Here is a 22,158-nt window from a genome sequence, read left to right on the forward strand (position 1 = left end):
ACACGTGGACAGGCGCTGTCAGCCAATCGGGTGTTTCTATGTTCACGTGCTATCTCGAGTTCGGGAGACCATCTGCTCCAGCCAGTCGCCTTCCCACTGCTCCAAGGAAGCCAATAGGAAGCCAGCCAGCCGTTTCTGCGTCACGCGGTCTGACCTTAATTGAGAGCCTGGAGAGCGGCATTAGGGTAAAATAGCACAGTGTAGTACCTGAAAACCTTCCGCTGACTTTTGAGCAGTGTCAGGCAGATCCAGTTGCCAAGCCCCGCAAACTGTACATTTCGCCCCTAGAGTCCTGCAGAGTGCCCTCTGAGAAAATCCAGTTCTTTGAACGAAGTTATTTTAACTCTGGAAACGGTTGGTGGAAGGATCCTGTTGGAGTGATCGATCTTCGAGGGGCGCGTCCTGCCGGATCTTGTTGCATATAAATACGGAAAGCGCGGGCGGCGCAGCCTCATTGTCTGCCTGTAGAATTAAGAGTATAGTTGGCTGCTGTGTGTCGTTGTCTGGGGCGCAGCTCAGACGCGTCGCGTCGAAGCGAGGGGTGATTTCTGCTTCCGCCGCCGCCACCATGGCATGGTAGGTGCGGCAGTGCAAGCGGCGGCATCGGCCATTGCAGAGGCGCAGCAGCATCGGCCGCGGCCTCGGCATCTCCAGGCATCTGCAACCATGGCGTGAGTACTGAGGAGGGACAAAAGGACTGCGCGGGAGGATCGCCTCATTCTTCCGAAGGAAGGGGGGGGGACGAGAACCATATTTAAACATAAAGCAGTAGTGGGCGGTGGCGACGACGGCGTTGAGCTCATAGACTCATCTCACGGGATTAAAAGCCCGGGGGTGTAATTAGCAGCTTTTTACGCTCCGCTTCCCCCACTGGAAAGGGTCGCGCTTTGACATCTGCTTTTGTGGGCGGGGCATAAAGTGGGGATAATGTGACATTCTGAAACAGTTCGTCCTCCCAAAATAAAGATCAACCTTGGAAGTGGAAAGGAGATCAGAGGGTGGGGCGAGGCTTCCCTTGGAGAAAAAGGATGGGAGAGGTCTATTTGTCCAAAGTGGAGGATGATCTAATGAGCCTCTGGGCTTCCCAGGGCAATTAAAGTGATTTCCCTTCATAGCTAAGCAAATGTTCATGAGATCTGAACTATTGCCAGATCTGTGCTGTCGGTCCTATATAGACCAAAGATTGCATTTAATGTGAATTTGCTGCGCTTTCATGAGCGGAACAGCTGTGGTTTATTAGTACTTACTTGCCAGGCAACTGGTTAAGCTTTTCTCAACATAAAGTGATAGGCAAAAGGAGCATCTCCAATTTTTGTTTAATTTTGCTGGGCCCAAGACACTTAAAAGGAGAAAAATGCTGGCTTTCCCTAGCTTCAGATCTGACTGTTTTGGATTGGTGCCATATTGAGCTTTCCAAGAAAGGGTGGGGATTTCAGATGGCTCCCTGTCACCTTGAAATAAGTTTTGTGTATATCTATTGGTGGAAAATGTTACCCTTTTTTGATCACTGAATGTGAAATCAAAACTACTTTGCACCCCCTTATATTGCTGCTGCTCAGCCCTGATTAGAATAATGCCAGGATGCCAGGAGTAATCAAACCTTCATGGAAACGTGGCAGGACACAAAATGGCTCCCTATTTATAGGGTGGGGACATGCACAGCAGGCAGATCATGAAATGGCTGCAGCTGTTGCCTTTGACGCTTGTGAATGCATGAATCAGACCAGGAAAGTGGTGGGTGGAGCTGAAGCTGTGGCTGTGACCATATATGGTTGGGAGGAAACCCAAGCAGGCTGTCTTGCAGAAGTGAGAACATTTCCCACAAATCCTAGTTGGCGCTATTGTACAATAGTGCCTTGTTGCTATTCATTAGAACTCTCTTGGATAGGATCCAGATACAGTGTCGGTACTCTGAAAAATCCTAAACTGGAATCATGGGGTGCTGCTGTTGCAGTAATGTCCTTTTTTGTCTTTTCCCTCAAGGGATAACCTGAATTCAACATCAATGGACATCTTGATAATAACAACAAAAATTGCTTGTGTCTTTCAGGTTTTTCAAGCCATCAGACAGCAGCTTTGCTGTATTTGACAAAGACACCATCTATTTGTCCACACTTTTTGACGACAAAGTACTAAAATCTGACCAAAATGAGCTTCTCAAACACAGAGATGTTGTTGGGGGATTTTCTGTCCCCCTTCAACCAGCCGTGTTTGGTGGCTGAGGAGGGCCTGGGCCTCCTAGATGACTACCTGGAGGTGGCCAAGAACCTCACTTCGCATGGGTTCTCCAGCGACAAGGCTAAAGTGGGCTCCTCCGAATGGCTGGCTGTGGATAGTTTGAACAGTGCCACAGACAACAGCCAGGGTAAGACACAGACTAAAACATATTCTGAAAAAGTTGGGTGGCCTTGCTGAATTATAGTTCAATGTAGTAAATATGTGACATTCTTAGAAAGATTAAAGAGCTGAGCTGATATGAGTGCTTAGCAACATCATCTAAATATGTTAAATGAGCACAGGAAAGGAGGGAAAAATACTTTTTAAAAAGCCTAATTTCTTCTAAAGTTAGTGGTGTGTTTTTTTTAAAAAATTGTAATTTCTTTAACAGAGGATGCCTTCTCTGGCATGGATTGGATGGTGGAGAAGATGGATTTGAAGGAATTTGACTTCGATGCACTGTTAGGTATCGATGATCTGGAAGCCACCGTCTCCCCAGATGAGCTCATGGCCACGTTGGAGGACACGTGTGATCTATTTGACCCTCCTGTCCAAGAAATTCCCAACAAAGAAACTCCACTGATAACAGAATTAATTATTCATTCTCCTAAGTCTCCCTTTGGGGCAGACCAGGTGGCCCCGCTGACCCCATTGTTACCATTTCCCATCACTCCAGAGCCAGTGATTTCCACTACAGACCATTCTTTCAGTTTAGAATTAGGCAGTGAAGTAGATGTTCTTGAAGGAGACAAGAAAACTGAAGCCCATATCTTAGTAGTGGTGATTCCAAAGTGTGAAAAAGAGGATGAAGCTCACTCAGACAATGATAGTGGAATATGCATGAGTCCAGAATCTTACCTGGGGTCTCCCCAGCAAAGCCCCACCACTTCTGTTACTTCCCTCAGTGATGGCCAATCAGTCACAGTCCTGCATGATAGCCCTGTGAGGTCCAAACCTTATGATCATCCTGCAGATAAGGTAGTGTCAGTGAAAATGAAAGGAGAAAAGAGAGTAGATAAGAAACTGAAGAAGATGGAGCAAAACAAGACTGCAGCTACACGCTATCGACAGAAGAAAAGGTTAGAGCAGGAGGCCTTATCAGGGGAATGTAGAGAACTAGAGCAGAAAAATGAAACACTGAGGGAAAAGGCTGATTCCCTGAGCAAAGAAATTCAGTATTTGAAAGATCTAATTGAAGAGGTCCGGAAGGCCAAGAATAAAAAAGTTAAAGTTCCAGAATAGGGTAGTCAAGGGTATATGTTACATGCATGTATATAAGAGCTTAGTACAATGAGCTGTGTTTTGTTGCTTAATAAATTATTTTCTAGTACACATTTGTCTTGTGTCTTGCAAATGGAGGTTTTACTTACAGCAGGCTTGGTCGGCAGATTTTAATAAAACTCAAAAGGAATAAAAATACAGAGGTCTGGATTATGGTGGTGAGGGGGGAACCTGGGAACTCCATTTGATAAGGCTTTAAAAATGGGATACGGCACTTCTGGCAGTATTCATCTTCAAGCTAGTTATCTGTCTGGATATTTTCATATATTAATTATTGGTACAACCAATAAATAGTAAGTTTAATGATCCAAAGGCCTTCATTCTCAAAAGCAACCTTAATTGCAGTTTTACTCTGCTATGTACTTGCGGGTCATTTGGTTATATACAGTTAACAAAAGTGCATGAAGGGAGCAAGAACTAGTTCTATGAGGGTTTTTTAAAATTTGGTTATGGAAATTTGTCAGACTTCTAGGTCTGCTTGCAGACAATGTTTTGAAACACCATATTGCAACAAAAAAAATGCATAAAGGGAACTGAAATAGCATTTTTGTTCAGTGTGACTATAGCCTGGGCTGGGGGGAAGAAAAGGAAGTTAATAATACCCACATTGTAGAACACACTTGCAGAAAGACAGCTTCATCTGCCTCCTACATTGGTGGAGGTGCTTTTTTCCTTAATACCTGTACTCTGAAGAAGCTTTCAACAGCCTACCAGTACAGCAATCAGTAGCAAAAGCTATGCACCCATAGCTTTTGACAACCACAGTAGATTTACTGGCAGAGTGCTGTTGCCACATTTTGGTAAAGTTACTGCGTCATCCAGCAGATTTCGCCAAGTAATTTAAACCCAAATTGATTAAGATGAGGTGGAGAAAATATTTAAAATATTTTCACATAATTGGGGCAGAGGGGTATTTCCACTAGTAAGACATCTTTGACTATGTCTTTGGCTTACCTCGCATGAGTTCAGTCTTTGAAATTAGACTGGCCAAGTCTTGCCATTTAAATTTTGCTGCAGTACATTAGAGTGATGCACTGTGAAAAGTTGAATAGAGATGTCAGGTTTTTTTTTCATGGGTCAGAATGGGGGCTTGGCAGCTGCCCAAGACTGCTAGGTGCAGATAGCAACTCTTACAGTAGATTTGCACAGTAACTGAACAATTGGCTCACTAAGGGAGAGCTGTGGTCCTTACACCATCAGCCATAGGGAGCATGGCCAATGCTCTGGGATTATGGAAGTTTCAAACAACAGCTGGGGAGCAGTGCCATTCCCAACTCATTTTTGGGGGACAGTAACATGCTAGGGTTTTGATACAGTAACTGCAAAATTAAGAAATATTTAAATAGTTCACAAGCTGCTGAACATTTACACCATCAGCTACCCTCCCAACACTTATCGGCTCCCAGCCCAACTTGGTCCAAGTATACTGAGCACTTGCTTAAAATGAGTATTGTATTATTTATTAAATTTGTATACTGTCCTTTCCCCGAAGATCATGGTGTCTCACAACAAAAATACAAAAAGAAAATAAATTACATACGAAAGCAAAACAAACAAATAACCCCACTCCCATAGACACATTTAAAAGGTTATATAGGATGTTAAATCAGTCAGGCCTGGTTAAAGAGGATCATTTCTGCCTGGGCTCCAAAGGTGTGCAATAAAGGTGCTAGCCAAACCTCCCCGAGGAGAGCATTCCACAAACAGAGCCACAGCAGAAATGGGTCACTCTTGTGTTGCCACCACCCAGACCTCTTGAGGCACACAAAGAAGGGCCTCAGATGGTCATGGGTCTGGGTCAGTTCATAAGGTGATGGGCGGTCCTCAGCAGTTCAAAGCTTAATAGGTAAAAAAAAAACCCCCACTTTGAATAGAGCCTGGAAACTCATTGACAGGCAATGTAGGATTGGTGTAATATGCTCAACCCCTCTTGTCCTGGTTAGCAACCTGGCCACTGAATTCTGCACCAGCTGGAGTTTCTTAACTGTCTACAAAGGCAGCCCTATGTATAACACACTGCAGTAATCGCCCAGAGTGGGGCAAACCAGTTGGATGAGCTGCGTATAAGAAATGTTACTACTACTACTACTACTACTACTACTACTACCACCCTAGAGGTTACCAGAGCACAGATGGCAGAAGTTAGGCTATCTCTGTCCAGATAGGGGCGTAACTGGGTCACCTGCCGAAGCTGATGGAAGGAACTTCGCTCAACTGAGACCACTTGGGCATCAAGCGACAGCAAAAGATCCAGAAGTGCCCCCAAACTACTTTTCCTCAAGCTACTGTAACAGCACAAGTTATGCTATACCATAAATACAATCCCTACTTACGTTGTAAGCCTCAAGAATGATTTTCAGAAACGACCGGTCAACTAGAGACCCTTTTTCACTTACTGACAGAAGCAGTGTTACTATAGCCTCACACTGAAAACAAACCTAAGATGCTTTAGAGAGATGATCACTTGGGGGTACGAAGCACAACTGTATATAAGCTGCTGTAATTTCTTTGGAAGAAGGACGAAAAATGCAAGTGTAACAATAAAATACACATTTATGGAGTTTTCCTAGCGGCATTCCTGCAAAAGGAAGTGCATTTAATTCCCACACTTCTAGCGAATTCCCCTTGCCCCAAACATTTGCATTCAATTTGTCTCTCAAACATGCCCTATATGAAGTAGCAGTTTAAGTCTCCACAGGCCTCTTAACTATTTTGGGGTGGGGGATAATTGGTTCAAGCCAGCATTTTCTCATACTGCTGCAAAAAGTATTGGAGAGGTAGAACTCGAAGTCCCGAAGTAGGTAATTCCTAGGAACAATGTTTTCTTGGTAAGAGAGAGCAGACATCCTGCATGAGAGGACTGAACAAGTTACAGTATATTTAGAGGTGCTTCAGCTCCCTATAGTAAAGTTCTGCTCCCAATTGCTTATAAAAATGAAGTATCCTAATCTTTGATGTTTTCTCCCTAACCAGGAGACAGTGCCATTTTTGTCAGATTGTTCCAGTTCCCCCAAAATATTCTCTCTCAAATCTCTGGAAGTCTTCCTCGGTGAAAACAGTGCCTTCGGGCTTCTTTTTCTCCTCCTCTTGACGGCGGTCTCTGGCTTTCCTGCCTCTATTTTGGGCCAAAACCTTCAGACACAAAACAAAGGGAAATGAGAAGTTACAGCTTTCTATTATTGCACAACTACTTACGGTTCCCAAATCTCGATTTATCTTCCAGCTCAAACAACCATCTGAGCACAGACTGCTGACACACTGTTCAAACAGAGCCAAGTCTAGGCTCTGTTCAAAATAATTTAAGGAAATTCAGTCCAACAAGGCTACACTCTGCATTGCTGCATACCAATACTAAAATTCAATCATGGTTCAATTTCAAAAGCAACTGCCTCTTCCTTTTGGGAAGAAAAGGACCCTGCAAGGTGAGAATTTAAAAAAAAAACTTCAGTCAAAAAGTCTGATTTACAGTCTAGTAGAAATCATTTTAGGAATTCCCCAGACTGTTAAAAAATATTTTTTAATGTATCAAGATAAATATTTACCATTTGGTAAGAATGGTAGAGCAAGAAGCAATAGGAATTAGAAGGTAAGTGGAAAAATGCAAGTTCTTTCTCAAGATGCCCTGACCTTAGGAACACAGAAAGCTGGCTTATACAGAGTCAGACCATTGGTCCATTTAGCTCAATACTGTCCACACTGACTGGTAGTTTCTGGCCAGGAATATCCCCAGTCCCATCTGGAGATTGAATCTGGGACTTTTTGCATGCAAAACAGATGCTCTGCAACTGAGCTACAGCTCTTCCTTTTGAGACATCATTTCAACTGATACTTTACAGGTATAGAAACTTGTTAGTTTTTCTTACACAACATATGACACATAGAATCCATATTTCAGGCAAGCTTTCTCAACTCAATTTCTATTAAAGAAACCCTATCGTTAGGGGGTGTGACAAGGCACAAGGTAGGAAAAACAAACTAGCAACGGCAACATTCCTCACCCCTGCCTCCAAGTAAACTATGGGATCTAATGAACAGAGTAGAAGGCTCACCTTCTGAGTGATGGTGCTGTCTGTCATGAAATGGCTACTCGTCATGTACTTCACATTCTCCTGAAAATGGTCAACAGCTTGATGTTTCGTATACTCCTCTGGGAAAGTTAAGAAAATAATTGTTAGTAAGATTGTTCAACAGATACGGCGAGATATAACATTCTGCTATGACTGATACTTTCTTTCATGTATGGCATGGACAATGCCACTGCGGCCCAGATTATATATTTTTAAATTGCCCATCATATAGGTTATAGATTTAAAACTACAGATAAAACCAGTAAGGTGGTCTTTCGTTGGATCAACTAGGACCATGCATGGGGCATGTGTTAATTCCCAATATGGAGAGCAAAATTATTTACTAAAGTGAATACCGCAGTCACTTCACATAGATAATAGGCCAATCACAAAACCTTCCAGATCTTAATTATAATATAGTACATTGAGAGGCCCAAGGAAGTGGGGAAGTGATGGTAGTAGAGAGATTCATGTCTATACAAATACACAATTCAGATCAGTAAGCAACTAATGTAACTAATGGATACAAAACAAGGACAGATGCGTGGGCATGTATTATTACAATCTTGCAGAATGTTCCTGCATGTCATTCACAATTGCTCACGTGCACATAGTTTTTTAAGCAGCTCCAGTTGTCTTTTCAGCTTCCTTTTAGAATTCCTTATCTGCAAACCATCAGAGGACTTCAAGGACTGCCTTTCCCCATATGATCCGACATAGACCCTGCACTCATCACCAGTGATTTACAAAACAGATATATTTAAGTAAAACATTTTGGTTTCCATATTCCTTGGTTCTTTTGATGTGAACAGAGGGTACTGTAGATGAGGTAATATTCAGATAATTAAAGCCTCTTTGGTTGATCAATAATTGCAACAGAAATGTCATTTGCTCTAGAAAAAAACTCAAAATGCCTGAATATATATTCTTGGAGATATATCTATATACAGTACTTGATACAGGACCTCATTGAAGAAACACAGAGAACATGCCAATGGCCCATCTAGTCCAGCATCCTGTTCTCACAGTTGCTAACTAGATGCTTACATGAAGTTAGTAAACAGGATATGAGCAGAATAGCACTCTCCCCAGCAACTGGTATTCAAAAGCATACTGTCTCCCACAGAGGAGGGAAACATAACCATCATGGCTAGTAGCTACTGATAGCCTTATGCTCCATGAATTCGTCTTCTTTTAGCGCCACTCAAATTGGTAGACATCACCACCTTTTGTAGGAATGAATTTTGTCGTTTATACATTCTTTTGTTTCTCCTGAATTTTCCAGCATTCAGCTTTGTTGGATTGCACCCAGGTGCTAGTATCATGAGGGAGAAAAACCTTTTTTCTATCCACCTTCCCCACACCAAGCATAGTTTAATGCACCTGGATGCATATCTCCTATTATTCCCCTTCTCTCAAAAAGCCCCAACCTGGAGGATAATAACAGGCATCACTCAACAACAGCCACACTTCCAAATACTCCCTCGTGTTCTGAAACTGCCACCTCGGCTGCAGCATCTGATACACATAAGAACAGCTGAAGAAGGCGGAAGTCAAAGCGGTTCGCTTTAAAACTTTAGCATCTCTGCTGTTCGTCATCGTAATAAATATAAAGTTTCGGTGATTAACTGCATCCTCCTGGGATTCAGAGCAAGCTTGCCTGAAGGGTTTTGCTTTGATTATTAAAAAACCTATGGGTGGATTCGAATATAATGGCTCCTCGACGCTCACCTAACGCAGACTTGATGACTTTGCCCTTGACCGTCGCCTTCTCCTTTTGGGGCCGAGATAACTTCTTTTTCCTCGCCCTCGCCAGCGATTGCTTGTTGGGTGGGCTGGTGGTGGCTGCCCTCTTGGACCGGGGAGCGGACGCTATCCAGAGGAAGAGAGAGAGAAAGCCTATTAGAGTAAAGAACGAACGGCTTTCGTCCCTTTCCCTTAGTCCCCCGCTGCCTTACGCTACCTCCCGCCGTCTCCAGCAACTCCAGACCCTTCCTCAGCAAGGAGGCTGACATGTTGCCCCGCTTCTCCCACGTGAAATGCCCTTCTTCCTGTCTCACCTCTATGGTACTACTGTCTATGATGAACGCACTTCCGTGTTTCGTCCAGCCTCACTTCCTGGTGTGCCGTTCTGGTTTCTGCCACACTTCCGGTAGTTTTATGCTGCACCTGCTCAGGTTTTGCTGGCGGTTGTGCAGAGGGGAAGGCAATGAAATCGGATACTTAGGAAGCGGGTGAGGGAAGTAGTGGCCACTTTAATTTTTAGGCGGGAACGCTGAGGGTGGCCGTGCAGACCTTTACGTGTCTGCTCGGAACTAAGTCCTATTGAGTTCAGTGGGCTTACTCCCAGATAAGAGAGTAAAGTATTGAACCCTGAGTGGCTGAAGTATTCCCAATTTCTAGGGCAACATCAGGACTATTTAATTGCTCATCTTCTAACATTGTGTATGCTATCAAATGCCAACAGTGCCCTTCAGCTCTCTATATTGGACAAACAGGCCAAACCCTACGCCTAAGGATAAATGGACATAAATCTGATATCAGGAATCACAAGACAGAGAAACCAAGTAGGAGAACACTTCAGTCTCCCAGGACATTCTATACAAGATCTCAAAGTAGCTGTCTTACTGCAAAGGAATTTCAGAAATTGACTGGAAAAAGAAGTTGCTGAATTGAAGCAACCATGGAGAGACCTGGTCTGAATAAAGACATTGGATTCTTATCTCATTATACATAATAAAGCTATCTTTAGCCATCTCACCCCTTGCTTTTTCCTGTAATTGCAGACCAATTGCAGTCGTTAACAGCTGTCAACAGGTTTCCCACACCTATCAGCCAATCACCCATTCCCACCACCATCTCACTATATATAAGGGTCTGGTGGCTTCTGTTTCAGTGTATCTGAAGAAGTGTGCATGCACACGAAAGCTCATACCAAGAACAAACTTAGTTGGTCTCTAGGTGCTACTGGAAGGAATTTTTTATTTTGTTTTGACTATGGCAGACCAACACAGCTACCTACCTGTAACCCCACCTACTGGATTCTATTTTCCTGCTCTACGATAGAAAATGAAAGAATTTCACATTCCTAGTCAACACTGAAGATATTTAGATTTTCTTTATAATGTTAACATAGTTATATGTAGGCATTATATGTTTGCCTAGAACTTTAGGTGTGGCATGGAGTGAGTGAGGGAGCTTCTTGGCCCAATGAAAAGAAGTACAAAAAGTGCTCCTGGTAATGAGAAAAAAATAGTCCACTATTGTGAGACCCATTCAAAAACATAATGGATCTACAGTTTGAGAAGCACTGGGCTAAGGGATTATCCATAAAGTATGTTGTGCCCACCTACCAGTTTGATAGCACGTCAAAGTGCAAGTAGATAAATAGGTACTGCTCCAGCAGGAAGGTAAACAGCGTTTCCGTGCGCTGCTCTGGTTCACCAGAAGCGGCTTTGTCATGCTGGCCACATGACTCGGAAGCTGTATGCCGGCTCCCTTGGCCAGTAACGCGAGATGAGCACCGCAATCCCAGAATCGTCCGCGAGTGGACCTAATGGTCAGGGATCCTTTACCTTTACCTTTTATGTTGTGTATTGGGTAGGAGGAGATTGCAAAAGGCTTATAAGGAGGGATTTACTATTGGTTAAAATGGGACAAAGTGTGTTAACTGTGGGACAGCATTTATTTCATTTCTTTATTGCACTCCACTTATGTCTCAGGGTGATATAGAAAATACAACACAACTAAAAGCAACACAAAATAACAACAGATAAATTTAAAATTGTCAAAGTAGACAACCATAGCAGAGACCTTCTCCATCTCAGAAAGCTTGTCAAAAAAAAGCATGCATTCTGGAAAGCACAGATAATGGGTGCCTGTCACATTATTATTATTATTATTATTATTATTATTATTATTATTATTATTATTATCAAAAGGTTTTAACAAGTGTGATATGCTTTATAGATGGTCCTTAAGTCAGTGGAGTTCTGCATGAATAACTGATCTCAAATCTGCTTATTTTCAGAAATTATTTTAAGAGACAAGCTGCTTTGAGGTTGTTGGTTGTTGTTTTTCACAATCAAGCAGTATATAAATTTTATGAAATGAAAAATTATATGAAATAACAAAGAGATCCTAATAGGAAACACCATGTGGAGTTTAGGGTTTCCAAATGGCTATACTGAGAAGGCAGGATCCCTCCATGCTGTTGAGAGGACACTTTTGCATCCATGCTGCTGTTCCAAAGCTTCATCTCAACTCAAAACCCTATAAGAACAATGCTCTGTGGCATGCGTGTGCAGAAGAAGGTGGATTGGGATCTGTTCTAGATCTCAGGTTAATTTGCAGTTGATCAACAACTCCCAGCTGTTTAACAATTGCAACAACAAAAGGCTCTCCCCTATCCCTTTCTAAACTATGCTGCTGAGCTAAAGAGACTTGAGGGAAAACCAGGAATGGCATGTAGGTGTGACAGAACTGTGAGCTCATTTATGATAATTAAAACAAATTCCTAGCTTGAGTATGGGAAGGCGCTCTCTGTTCTTTAATTCTAAAAGTATTCCACCACCACCACCTGCTAACTCAAGTCATTATTTTACCCCAGGCCTTGGCTTGTACGTAGTTAGCATTTTAGTTAAAAAAAAAAAAAGCAAAGTAGGCCCTGCAAAAGTAGTGTCTGTCAGCTTCTGCTGTATGGTTTTTCAGAGATCTGTGATTAATCAAATGGGTTTTAGGGCCCAATCTTCTACTGAAGATTTGGGCCCCATCCACAACTCATCTTAGTATGGATTATGAGCCCCTTGCCTCTCCTTTAATTCCCCCTCATCCATACAGCATTGTTTTCCACCTACCATTGTCACACGCGTTCTCCTCCCTACACCTGGAGATTCCCTATGCAATCAATGTAATTCTCCTAGCTCGATTTTGAAAGTACAGAGAATCTCCGGATTTAGGGAGGAAAGCCTGTGGAACTGCAGTAGTTGGAGGACAGCACTGCATGCACAAGGGGGAACAAACTCTGTGAGGTGTAGACGATGGTGCTCAGAATTCTTTGAGGGTAAATAAAGTGCTCTGAATGCGTTTTAAAGGTACAGTGTATGCAAGCTTACAGGGAGGAAGAACGTTTTACATAAAAAGGGAGCACATAGTCGTATAGTACAGATAACCTGAGAACAGAGCCAGCCCATCCATGAGACAGGGAAGCGGCTGCCTCAGGCGGTGGAAGTGCAAGAGCATTCTGGCGCACGGCATTGCCACTCATCTTCTGGCACACGGCATTGCCACTCATCTTCCCTACTCCTGGGGCGGAGAAGATAATTGCCCAAGCCTTGTGAAACACCCTCCCTCTTGCTGAGGTCAGCGGGGTGGTGGTGGTTCTGGCATGCAGCAGAAGGGCGGGATGGGGGGACTGGGGTGCAGGGAGAGGCACATTCCTGTTTCTCCTCAGGCAGCTTGATAACATTACCAATATTTTTTTGTTTAGAACCCTAACAGGCCTTGGGATTCTAGACACAAATACCAAACTCCACTCCGTCAGCTGGAGTGGTTAGTTGTCTCCCAACTCTTCCTCTCACTGCCCTCCCTTTACTGAATGTGAACATGTATTACTGTATGCAGTTTGCTGAGCAGTCTAATGGATGTGGATGGATACAGGTTGAACTGGCAATGCACCATATATTTAAAGCACATTTCTGCCCTCACAAGAATAATGGGAACTATAGTTTGTTGAGGGTTCTGGCATTTGTAGCTCTGTGAAGGGCAAAGTACAGTTCTCAGGATTCTTGGGAGGGGGAATGTGCTCTAAATCAGGGGTCCACTGTCCCTCAGACCTTGTGGGGGCCGGAACTATATTTTGAAAAAAGAAGAAGAACGAATTCCTATGGCCCACAAATAACTCAGAGATGCATTTTAAATAAAAGGACACATTCTACTCATGTAAAAACATGCTGATTCCCGGACCGTCCACAGGCCGGACTTAGAAGGTGATTGGCCCCGGGGCCTTAGTTTGACTACCCTTGCTCAAATGTATGGTTTTTATGCAGCCTCACGGGGGGGGGGGGGGGCTAATTTGACTGGCAGAGGCTTCTGAGGTTTTTTCCTTCTCCCTCTGCATCAGTGGAAAAAAGTGGGGAGTAGTCTGTGATTTGGTCTGGAAAAGAGATGACTAAAAATGGTGTTCTAGTCTAGTGCCTTCACCAGTAGCCTCTTTCTTACATGATACTAGTCACGATTCCCCCCTCACCCAACACTTCATTTATTGTGTGTTCATGACTGGGATTTATAGTATGTATATATAAGTGTGTGTGTGTGTGTGTGTGCTACTGAGGCACCAAGATATGTATGGACAGAATGGATAAAGGGGATAACCAGAAAGGCATGGTCTCAGGTCTATAAAGAGATAGCCAGAAAGAAACCCCATTTTAGATACAGCTTCGCTCAGATTCCCTTTTGACCGATTTAACTTTGCCCTAGCCAACATCCTTACATTGCAGCTTCTTAAGACATATCAGCAGTTTCAGCAGTTCAGCAGTTCAGCAAGATTCCAGTAAGTAGCTAACCACAAAACTTCCTCTGTCTAGTTTCGGTAGACTAGTTAACCGCAGAACTGACCCCATGACCGACGTCAGCAATAGCCTTAGCTATTATAAGGATGCAGGTGCAGGCAAAGGTCAACGGCTAGGCAGTTAAATGCTAGAATAAGTATATAGCACCTCCTGATGGCTAAAGCAGCTTGAAACATGTAAGACGGCCAGATAGGTGTATCCCCCACCCTGATTGGCCAGAAGGAATGCTAGGGGTTGGGTTATTAGCAGTTTGTAAAGAGTATAAAATACCCCAGCATGTGTTTGTGGGGTATGCAGATTTTTGGGCAATAGCCACCTGCATCATTGCTTTTGTCATGACAAAAACAATAAAAGGAATCTTTTATCTGAAAAGCTGCTTGGAATCTTTCCTTTTGGTCAATAATAGTCATGGGCGCAACATTTCCTGGTGCAAGCGTGACTCGGATGAAGGGTTAGCCTTCTTTGACCAGAGGCAGCCCCCTTGCCCTATCGTACAGAGGGGGGGGGGTTCCTGGGAGCCGCCCTTCTTCTCCTGCGGCCGCCTGGCAGATTTGCCAGAGGAGACTGGGACGTGTCCTTGGCCCCCCCTTTGACCTGTACGAAGACGGCAACGGACCGAGGAACAGAGGAACAGAGGGAGACAGGAGCCGGCAGGGTAAGGAATAGCCTTCTCTATTGGGAGAAGATGGGAGAGCTGATCACTCTCCAGCGTGGTGCCAGTACCCAATGATAAGAGGTTCGTTGGGGAACCCACACGCATAGGTTGCGGTGTCAGTAATCAGTGGTAAGAGGTCCACTGATGAAAACAGCGCATAGGTAGGAGGAAAAGGAAAAAGGTAGGTAGCGTTTGGTTTGGTGTGAAAGGACTGAATGATTGGGAAATTTAGTTGTGTGATGAAGTGGTGTGTGATTAATGAAGTGCTGTGTGATGAATGTGGATGACTAAAGAACACTAAAAAAAAAAAGGGTTGGTGAAAAGCACTACATGGGACATAATGGGTTTGGGATTGCTCTACAGCAAATACTCCATTTGAAGGTACCGGTACTATTGGAAATAGGTTCCAAAATAATGGCTGAGGTTATCTTTTGAGTTGTTGCAGAGTGCTGTGTTATCCAGAAGCACAGGCCAAATATAGGTGTATGTGATATTGTGTGGATCTCTTTGTGTTTTCTCTCTGCTTTAACACAACTGTGTAATTGTGTTATGTGTCAAGGCCAGGGCTCTGGGTTCCAGAGGGCTGGGACAGGGGAGAGAATCTTTATTTTGTTAAGTTTTCCCCAGCTATCCTTCTTCAGTTGATTTCTCCTGAGGAAAGGAGAGGGGGGACTTTGTTTCTTTTGTTTCAAGCTTTGAATATTGCTGGGATCGACAGAAGCAATCTTTGTGTGTGTAATGGTGAGGGTTGCAGGGTAGCAACCTCCCCCCACCTTCTTGTTGTTTTATGCTGGTTCCTTTCTCATTTCTGGTCGTTGCACCACAGCGGGGCAACTCCCTTGTACTTCCTTATTTGTTACTGCATCTTTTCTGGTTTTATTTATTTATTTATGCGAAGAGACAGGGGTTTTAGAGAACGTAAGACCTTTAGGGTCCTTTAGAGTCATGGTTTTTTTGAAGATATAGCTGCACAGTCCTATACTCTCCTTTTTTACCTATGTAGCTCTCTCTGGAGGAATTGGTGTTGAAATTCAATGGATTAAGGGGTGAACCTCTCTCTCCCTCTTTAGCAAAAAGGCTGAGAGAAAGAGGGCTGTGTGGGTGTTTTTGCAAACGGTCGCTTTTTAGTGTGTTGCATCGAGGCTTGTGTTTTCTCCAACTGGATTGGAGGGGGCTGTGGGAAACCACAACTTTTTCTTCCCCTTCTTTGCCTAACTTTGTCATCTGTGGTCTTCAGACTTTTATTCTGTTTCCCTCCAATAAGTAATCCTCCTAGCCTTTGAAAGTGAGTGATTTAGAGATTTTGCATTTCATGCTTCTCAGCCTGGCAAAAGGGGGGCAAAGGACAAAGCAAATGTAGCCCCGAGTCCAGGCATTTGCATTGAAAGGCAATCCTGCTATCCTGAGAGTTAAGGTACGTTGTAAAAGGGTGTGGGTTACAGGTAATTATTGCTAAGTAATTGAATTATGGTGCTGGAGAGGACTCTCGAGAGTCCTATGGACTGCAAGAAGATCAAGCCTGTCCATTCTGGGGGAGGTAAGCCTTGGATTGATCACTGGAAGGACAGATCCTGAGGCTGAGGCTCCAGTGCTTTGGCTACCTCATGAGAGGAGAGGACTCCCTGGAGGAGACCCTGATGTTGGGAAAGATTGAGGGCACAAGGAGAAGAGGACGACAGAGGGTGAGATGTTGGCATGGGTTTGATTAGGCTGATGAAGGTCATGAGTGCCTGGCGTGTCCTGGTCCATGGTATCGCGAGGAGTTGGAAGGGACTAAACAATAATAACTTCTGTAATTAGAAATGCTTGCCTTTTGATATGTGCTGGGGAGATTGGTGAAAGGGTTTCAGAAATCTTTTGGGTTGCTCTGTTTCTTGTTAGTTAGGATGAAGCCACAAATTAACTGACTTGGTTCCGGCAATACATTAATTGTTTGTATCTTAATTGATATTTGTTATGGATATGAGAGAAACCCCCCCCCCTTGTTCCTTTTTCTTTTTTTTAAGGTCTCTAACAAAAGCTTGCTGGAAGCAGAGAAAAAGGGGAAGTGGAAGAAAATGGAGGAAAGGGAGGGGGAGCGGGGGAACAGAAAGAAAGCCTCATTTTAAAGAGCACAGAAATTTCCTTCGCAGCAGCCTTTCCCCTTTCTCTACCTTGGAAAGGGGGGAAAGAGCTAGAACTGTGTCAGGCTCTTGGGCTCACCACCCAGCTGGGGAAAGGGTGTTGTGACTTTCAAGCAAGCTGGTAAGTGACTGCATTAAATTTGCTGGTTTCATTTTATAATTGGTTTTAATTGGAATTTTATTGGTTTAATGTCACTTTGTTTTATCAAAAAATGCTTAGGCCTGCATTGTCTTATTGTTGGTTGGTTGGTTTTTGCTTTTCCCTCCAATAGGCCATAGCTGTCATTCATTGCCAGTTTGCTAACAAAGCAGCATCAAAGAAAAAGGGAGAATTGGGTAAAGATCCTCTGGACTGAGATTATTTTAATCTCTGTAGAATCTGAAAATAGATATGCCTTGCTGTATGGCACTTTGAGTTGAGGATGGTGGGTGCAACATGGTGTCATAAGCGGGTTGTGCTGGGTGGACAGCATTGCAAGAAGGATTTATGTTTGTACTCTTGCATAAGCAACTGCTGTAGCATTGCTGCACATGGTTTCAGCTATGTATCTGTAAGATATTAGACAGCTCTGTTGCAGTTTATTGTGGCAACTAATGGGCTAGCTGGCTAACAGAGCACTGTGACCACTGACACTCTAATTCACTTACTTTCTTGCCTTATGTCTTTAACTTGAGAAGGAACTCACCCCCGAGAAGCTAATACAATGGACAAATCCAAGTATGATGGCAAACACGAAAGTCAATGTGTTTCTTCCAAATTCAAAGTGGATGGGGAATATGATTTCAAGCCAATTTTAGAAAGTCTTGGCATGACCAACATGTTTGATGAGAGTGCGTCGGATTTCTCTGAAATGTCAGAGACCAAAGGGGTAGTTTTGTCTCAGGTCATCCACAAAGTCTCTCTGGAAGTCGTTGAAGAAGGGGCAGAGTCCCTAGACGTACCAGGGTACCGGATCCAGCAATACAAAGATGAATTTAATGCTGATCACCCATTTTTCTTCTTCTTCCGGCACACCAAAAATCGCAATATTGTTTTTGCTGGCAGATTCTGTTCTCCTTAAATGAAAAATGGGGTCAGAAAGGGAGACTGTCTCCCAGTACCAATTCATCATTGAATGAGTGGTTTAGTACAGCAAGAATGTGGGTGTATTGCTTCTTTTCTGTACATTAGGATACCCAATAATGGCCACTGATTACATTAATTTGGCATTCCTTTGATGCAAAATGTTTAGCTCTTGAATCCAGGGCACAGGTTTACCTCATTTATACATATACCCCTAAAATGGGATTTGTGAACAAAGGAATAATGGGAAGCAGCAACGGAAAGTGTTATCTGAGGCTAAATCTGTTGTAGCTGCACAGCCTTTTGAGTTATAAGTGTCTGCAAATGAGAAGATGGCTGTTTGGAGTTTGTGGCAACAGGAAAAAGCAGGGAAAAGAGTGCCTCTGCAATTTTGATTCACTGATGGGGCTGCCCGATACCAAAGGAATGAAAGGGTGTGGCAGGCAGTAGCCACCAATCCAAAGACTCTGACTCGAGCTAGAAAGGATAAGTCTAGCTAGTATGCAAGCTAACAGCAGCATTAATGGTTTATTGAACACATACACTGATTCTCAGGCAGTGCGTAAGGGTTTGGTGGTGTGGCTTTCCCAATGGAACTGAAATGACTTTTGTATACAACCGCCCTCTGTGGGGGCAGGAGGTACCAACAGTGGTTGCCAACTGTGACTTGTGCTAGCAGCCCAAGCATTTGCCCCTATCTAAGAATCCCATGGGCAACTGTACACAGGAACAGGACCTGGGAAAGTATGGCAGATAGACTATGTGAGTCCTCTGTCTCAGTTTGGAAGGTGCCAATGTGTCCCACCTGTTGAAGGTTAACACCTTTGTAACGTACAACAGGAATGAAAGCACCTGAAACCTTAAGGTATGGAAAGCTCAGCCATATGGTAAAATATCCCTCCAGGCAACACCGAACAGGCAGAAGCTGACCCCTTAGCACCAGAGGAGGTGTTGCTGCCTGCTGAAGGGCGGGTGACAAGACCTCTGGGTGTGGGAGTTGCAGTTCCTCATTGCACATATAGGCGGATTGTACCATGATCCAGCCTGGGCCTGAAAGGTATTCAGGTGTTAGGAGGGGCCATAGATGCTGATTTCCATGGTGAAATAAAGGTGCTAGTGCATGACAGCCGCTACATAGTCCAGTTGATTTGTGAACAACTGGGTATACCTGTTATTCAAGAGGCAACAGAGGTTTTATGTCCTCAGACTGTAAGTTAATTACTGGACAAAAGGGTTTTGTTCCTTTATACACGCCATCATGACAGGTCTGGTGAGGTGGTGAGTAGAGAACCAGGTACTGGGGATTAATAGCTGACACAGACTGTTTGGATTCAGGCAAATTACAAAGGAAAGGAACTAATCTATGATATTGCTATTGGATTTGATATAACATATCTTTTGTCTGTTCTGTCTCATGTCAGCCTAAGGAAGGGGGAAACATGCTGATGTTATTGTTACTGCAGATGATGGTGTTATGGATGCCCTGCCAACCAGCTGTTGACGAACACAACACGACAATCCAGTCTCTATGTGAATAGGAAGTTCTGTCTCAAAAACAGTGGCTCCCAAGACTGATGGGGAGAGTGCAGGACAAGTGTATGAATATAACTGGGATGAATCCTATTTGAGAAGATTTTATTTCCCTATTCCCTGGCATCAGCAGAATTTTATGCTAAATTGGTCAGAAATTGGAATGTTACCTTTCAATATTTGTTTAATCACAGGTAATCTACTGAGATTGGAACATGAGATTCAAGTTTGGAGTGCTGAAGATACTGGCAGTTGGAGACATATTATCCTGGATATTATTATAAATTGGAAATGGCTCAAAGTATTCGGCATTGTGCATGTGCATTTGCTTATATTTCTGTATTCTGTATGCTAGGGTTATACGTTCAGGGTTTTTATTACTCAGAGTGGGAAGGTTAACCAAATTATTGCCTGGGCCGAGAAGCAGACCGTGTGAGATCGGGGGGTGGAGTGTATGGGGTAATCATTGCGGAAGATTTTTGTATTTCGAGGAGACAGTGATCTGTCATGGTCAGCTTTTCCGTCTCTGGTTATCTCTTCCTGACTAGTTACTTTTTGGTTTAGGTGTTTAAACACTAGTTAGGTCAAGCTATAGAGGACGCAGGTGAATCTGGTCCTCTAGCTTGAAAGGGGGGAAAATGAGGCACCAAGATATGTATGGACAGAATGGATAAAGGGGATAACCAGAAAGGCATGGTCTCAGGTCTATAAAGAGATAGCCAGAAAGAAACCCCATTTTAGATACAGCTTCGCTCAGATTCCCTTTTGACCGATTTAACTTTGCCCTAGCCAACATCCTTACATTGCAGCTTCTTAAGACATATCAGCAGTTTCAGCAGTTCAGCAGTTCAGCAAGATTCCAGTAAGTAGCTAACCACAAAACTTCCTCTGTCTAGTTTCGGTAGACTAGTTAACCGCAGAACTGACCCCATGACCGACGTCAGCAATAGCCTTAGCTATTATAAGGATGCAGGTGCAGGCAAAGGTCAACGGCTAGGCAGTTAAATGCTAGAATAAGTATATAGCACCTCCTGATGGCTAAAGCAGCTTGAAACATGTAAGACGGCCAGATAGGTGTATCCCCCACCCTGATTGGCCAGAAGGAATGCTAGGGGTTGGGTTATTAGCAGTTTGTAAAGAGTATAAAATACCCCAGCATGTGTTTGTGGGGTATGCAGATTTTTGGGCAATAGCCACCTGCATCATTGCTTTTGTCATGACAAAAACAATAAAAGGAATCTTTTATCTGAAAAGCTGCTTGGAATCTTTCCTTTTGGTCAATAATAGTCATGGGCGCAACACTACTTCTGTTGCATATTTGGCCACATGAAATATCCTTTGAAAATCTATAAATGGGAAACAGGCATGTATTATTACTGTTTCAGCGTAGCTCTTGATCTTCACTTTTTCATAGACTAAAAAAAAAATCAATCCTGGAAAAGCATGACAGAACTTTGCTGGAAATAACTTACCAGGCAGGGATCAATGATACTGTAATTTATTGCATCCAAGTTGCAACTGGGCAGCATTTCTTGGACAAGGATAGCTGACACCCCCTCCTTTCGGTTTCTGCTCCTCTTTTTCTATTCTGATCTCACAGCCTACTTGGCATGTGCAGCACAGCGTAGCACTTGCAACAAATTGGTGACTTTGGTAGCCCTTGTCCTTGTAATGCTAATGCTGGCACTATTAAGAGATTTTCTCATTACATTTTCTGTTCCTCAAGGAATCAGATTTATCTCGGCCTTGCCCGTGCCAGACAATATCGTTTTGTGCCAGTTCTTTAAAGGGTTTATTGACCAAAGGCTTTGAATTAATCTTGCTAGATATTTTATTATTCCTTTAAATACTAGCGAGGGTGTATTTTATACTGAGCAGTGTGCTTTTCAGCTGTTGTGTTGTTTTATCTGAATCAGCAGTTTAAGAAAATACCACTGCTCAAATTAGTTTCAGTAGCTGAGCTCTTGGAAAGGCTTCTCTCTGCTTTTTCGCTTTAAAGTCTTCCTCCTGTGTTCTGTGCAAGCGGTTTGAGGCTTCATTATATCCTCTTAAATCTCTCCATTCAAGATTTATTACCCTTAAATGAAGTGTACAATAAGGATTGATTCACTTGACCCTGAAAGAAGGATTGATATGGGCTGAACTGAAGTGTGTTATGTTTGGAGTTGGGTGTGCAATGAAACTGCCACGGGATCTCTTTATGTGATGGAGATACCATTGTTTTCAGAGTAAGCTGACTTCTTCATGTACCAGTATCTTAGAGGCTTTCATAGTGACTTTTCAAAGTGCCACCTGCAGTGGAAAAATTAAGATTTGTGCACATAGTGAATCAATCACATGATGAGATGCCCAAACCTACTCCACTTCTACCCCACTGTATGGAAAGGTGGGATATAAATAATAAAATTATAGAATTGTAGAGTTAGAAGGGACCACAAGGGTCATCTAGTCCAATTCTCTGCAATGCAGGAATCCTTTTGCCCACGTGGAGCTTGAACCCACCATCTTGAGATTAAGAGTCTTGTGCTCTACCAACTGAGCTATCCCAGTTCTCAGCGTTTTAAATAAATCATCATGCATAGGTTTGTATTTAACAACTTGCATGCTGGCTGCAGATGAGAGGAGGCCCCTTCCTCCGCAGCCAAGTCAGAAA

At 43.3% G+C, this 22,158-nt stretch overlaps 2 protein-coding genes across 2 annotated transcripts; one reads left to right on the top strand and one right to left on the bottom strand.

Moving 5' to 3' along the window:
• Positions 1–510: 510 nt before the first annotated feature.
• Positions 511–3,549, top strand: ATF4 (activating transcription factor 4). Its single transcript, XM_033161810.1, has 3 exons — positions 511–671; positions 2,051–2,365; positions 2,609–3,549. The coding sequence occupies exons 2-3, from the start codon at positions 2,149–2,151 to the stop codon at positions 3,457–3,459; spliced, it is 1,068 nt and encodes a 355-aa protein (XP_033017701.1). The 5' UTR covers positions 511–671; positions 2,051–2,148; the 3' UTR covers positions 3,460–3,549.
• Positions 3,550–6,033: 2,484 nt separating this feature from the next.
• RPS19BP1 (ribosomal protein S19 binding protein 1) lies at positions 6,034–9,638 on the bottom strand. The gene is made up of 4 exons (XM_033163023.1): positions 9,529–9,638; positions 9,297–9,437; positions 7,548–7,645; positions 6,034–6,630 (listed from the first exon to the last, which is right to left on the bottom strand). The coding sequence occupies exons 1-4, from the start codon at positions 9,578–9,580 to the stop codon at positions 6,490–6,492; spliced, it is 432 nt and encodes a 143-aa protein (XP_033018914.1). The 5' UTR covers positions 9,581–9,638; the 3' UTR covers positions 6,034–6,489.
• Positions 9,639–22,158: the final 12,520 nt, after the last annotated feature.

Source organism: Lacerta agilis, chromosome 10, assembly GCF_009819535.1.
Source record: "Lacerta agilis isolate rLacAgi1 chromosome 10, rLacAgi1.pri, whole genome shotgun sequence".
NCBI classification, from domain to species: domain Eukaryota; kingdom Metazoa; phylum Chordata; class Lepidosauria; order Squamata; family Lacertidae; genus Lacerta; species Lacerta agilis.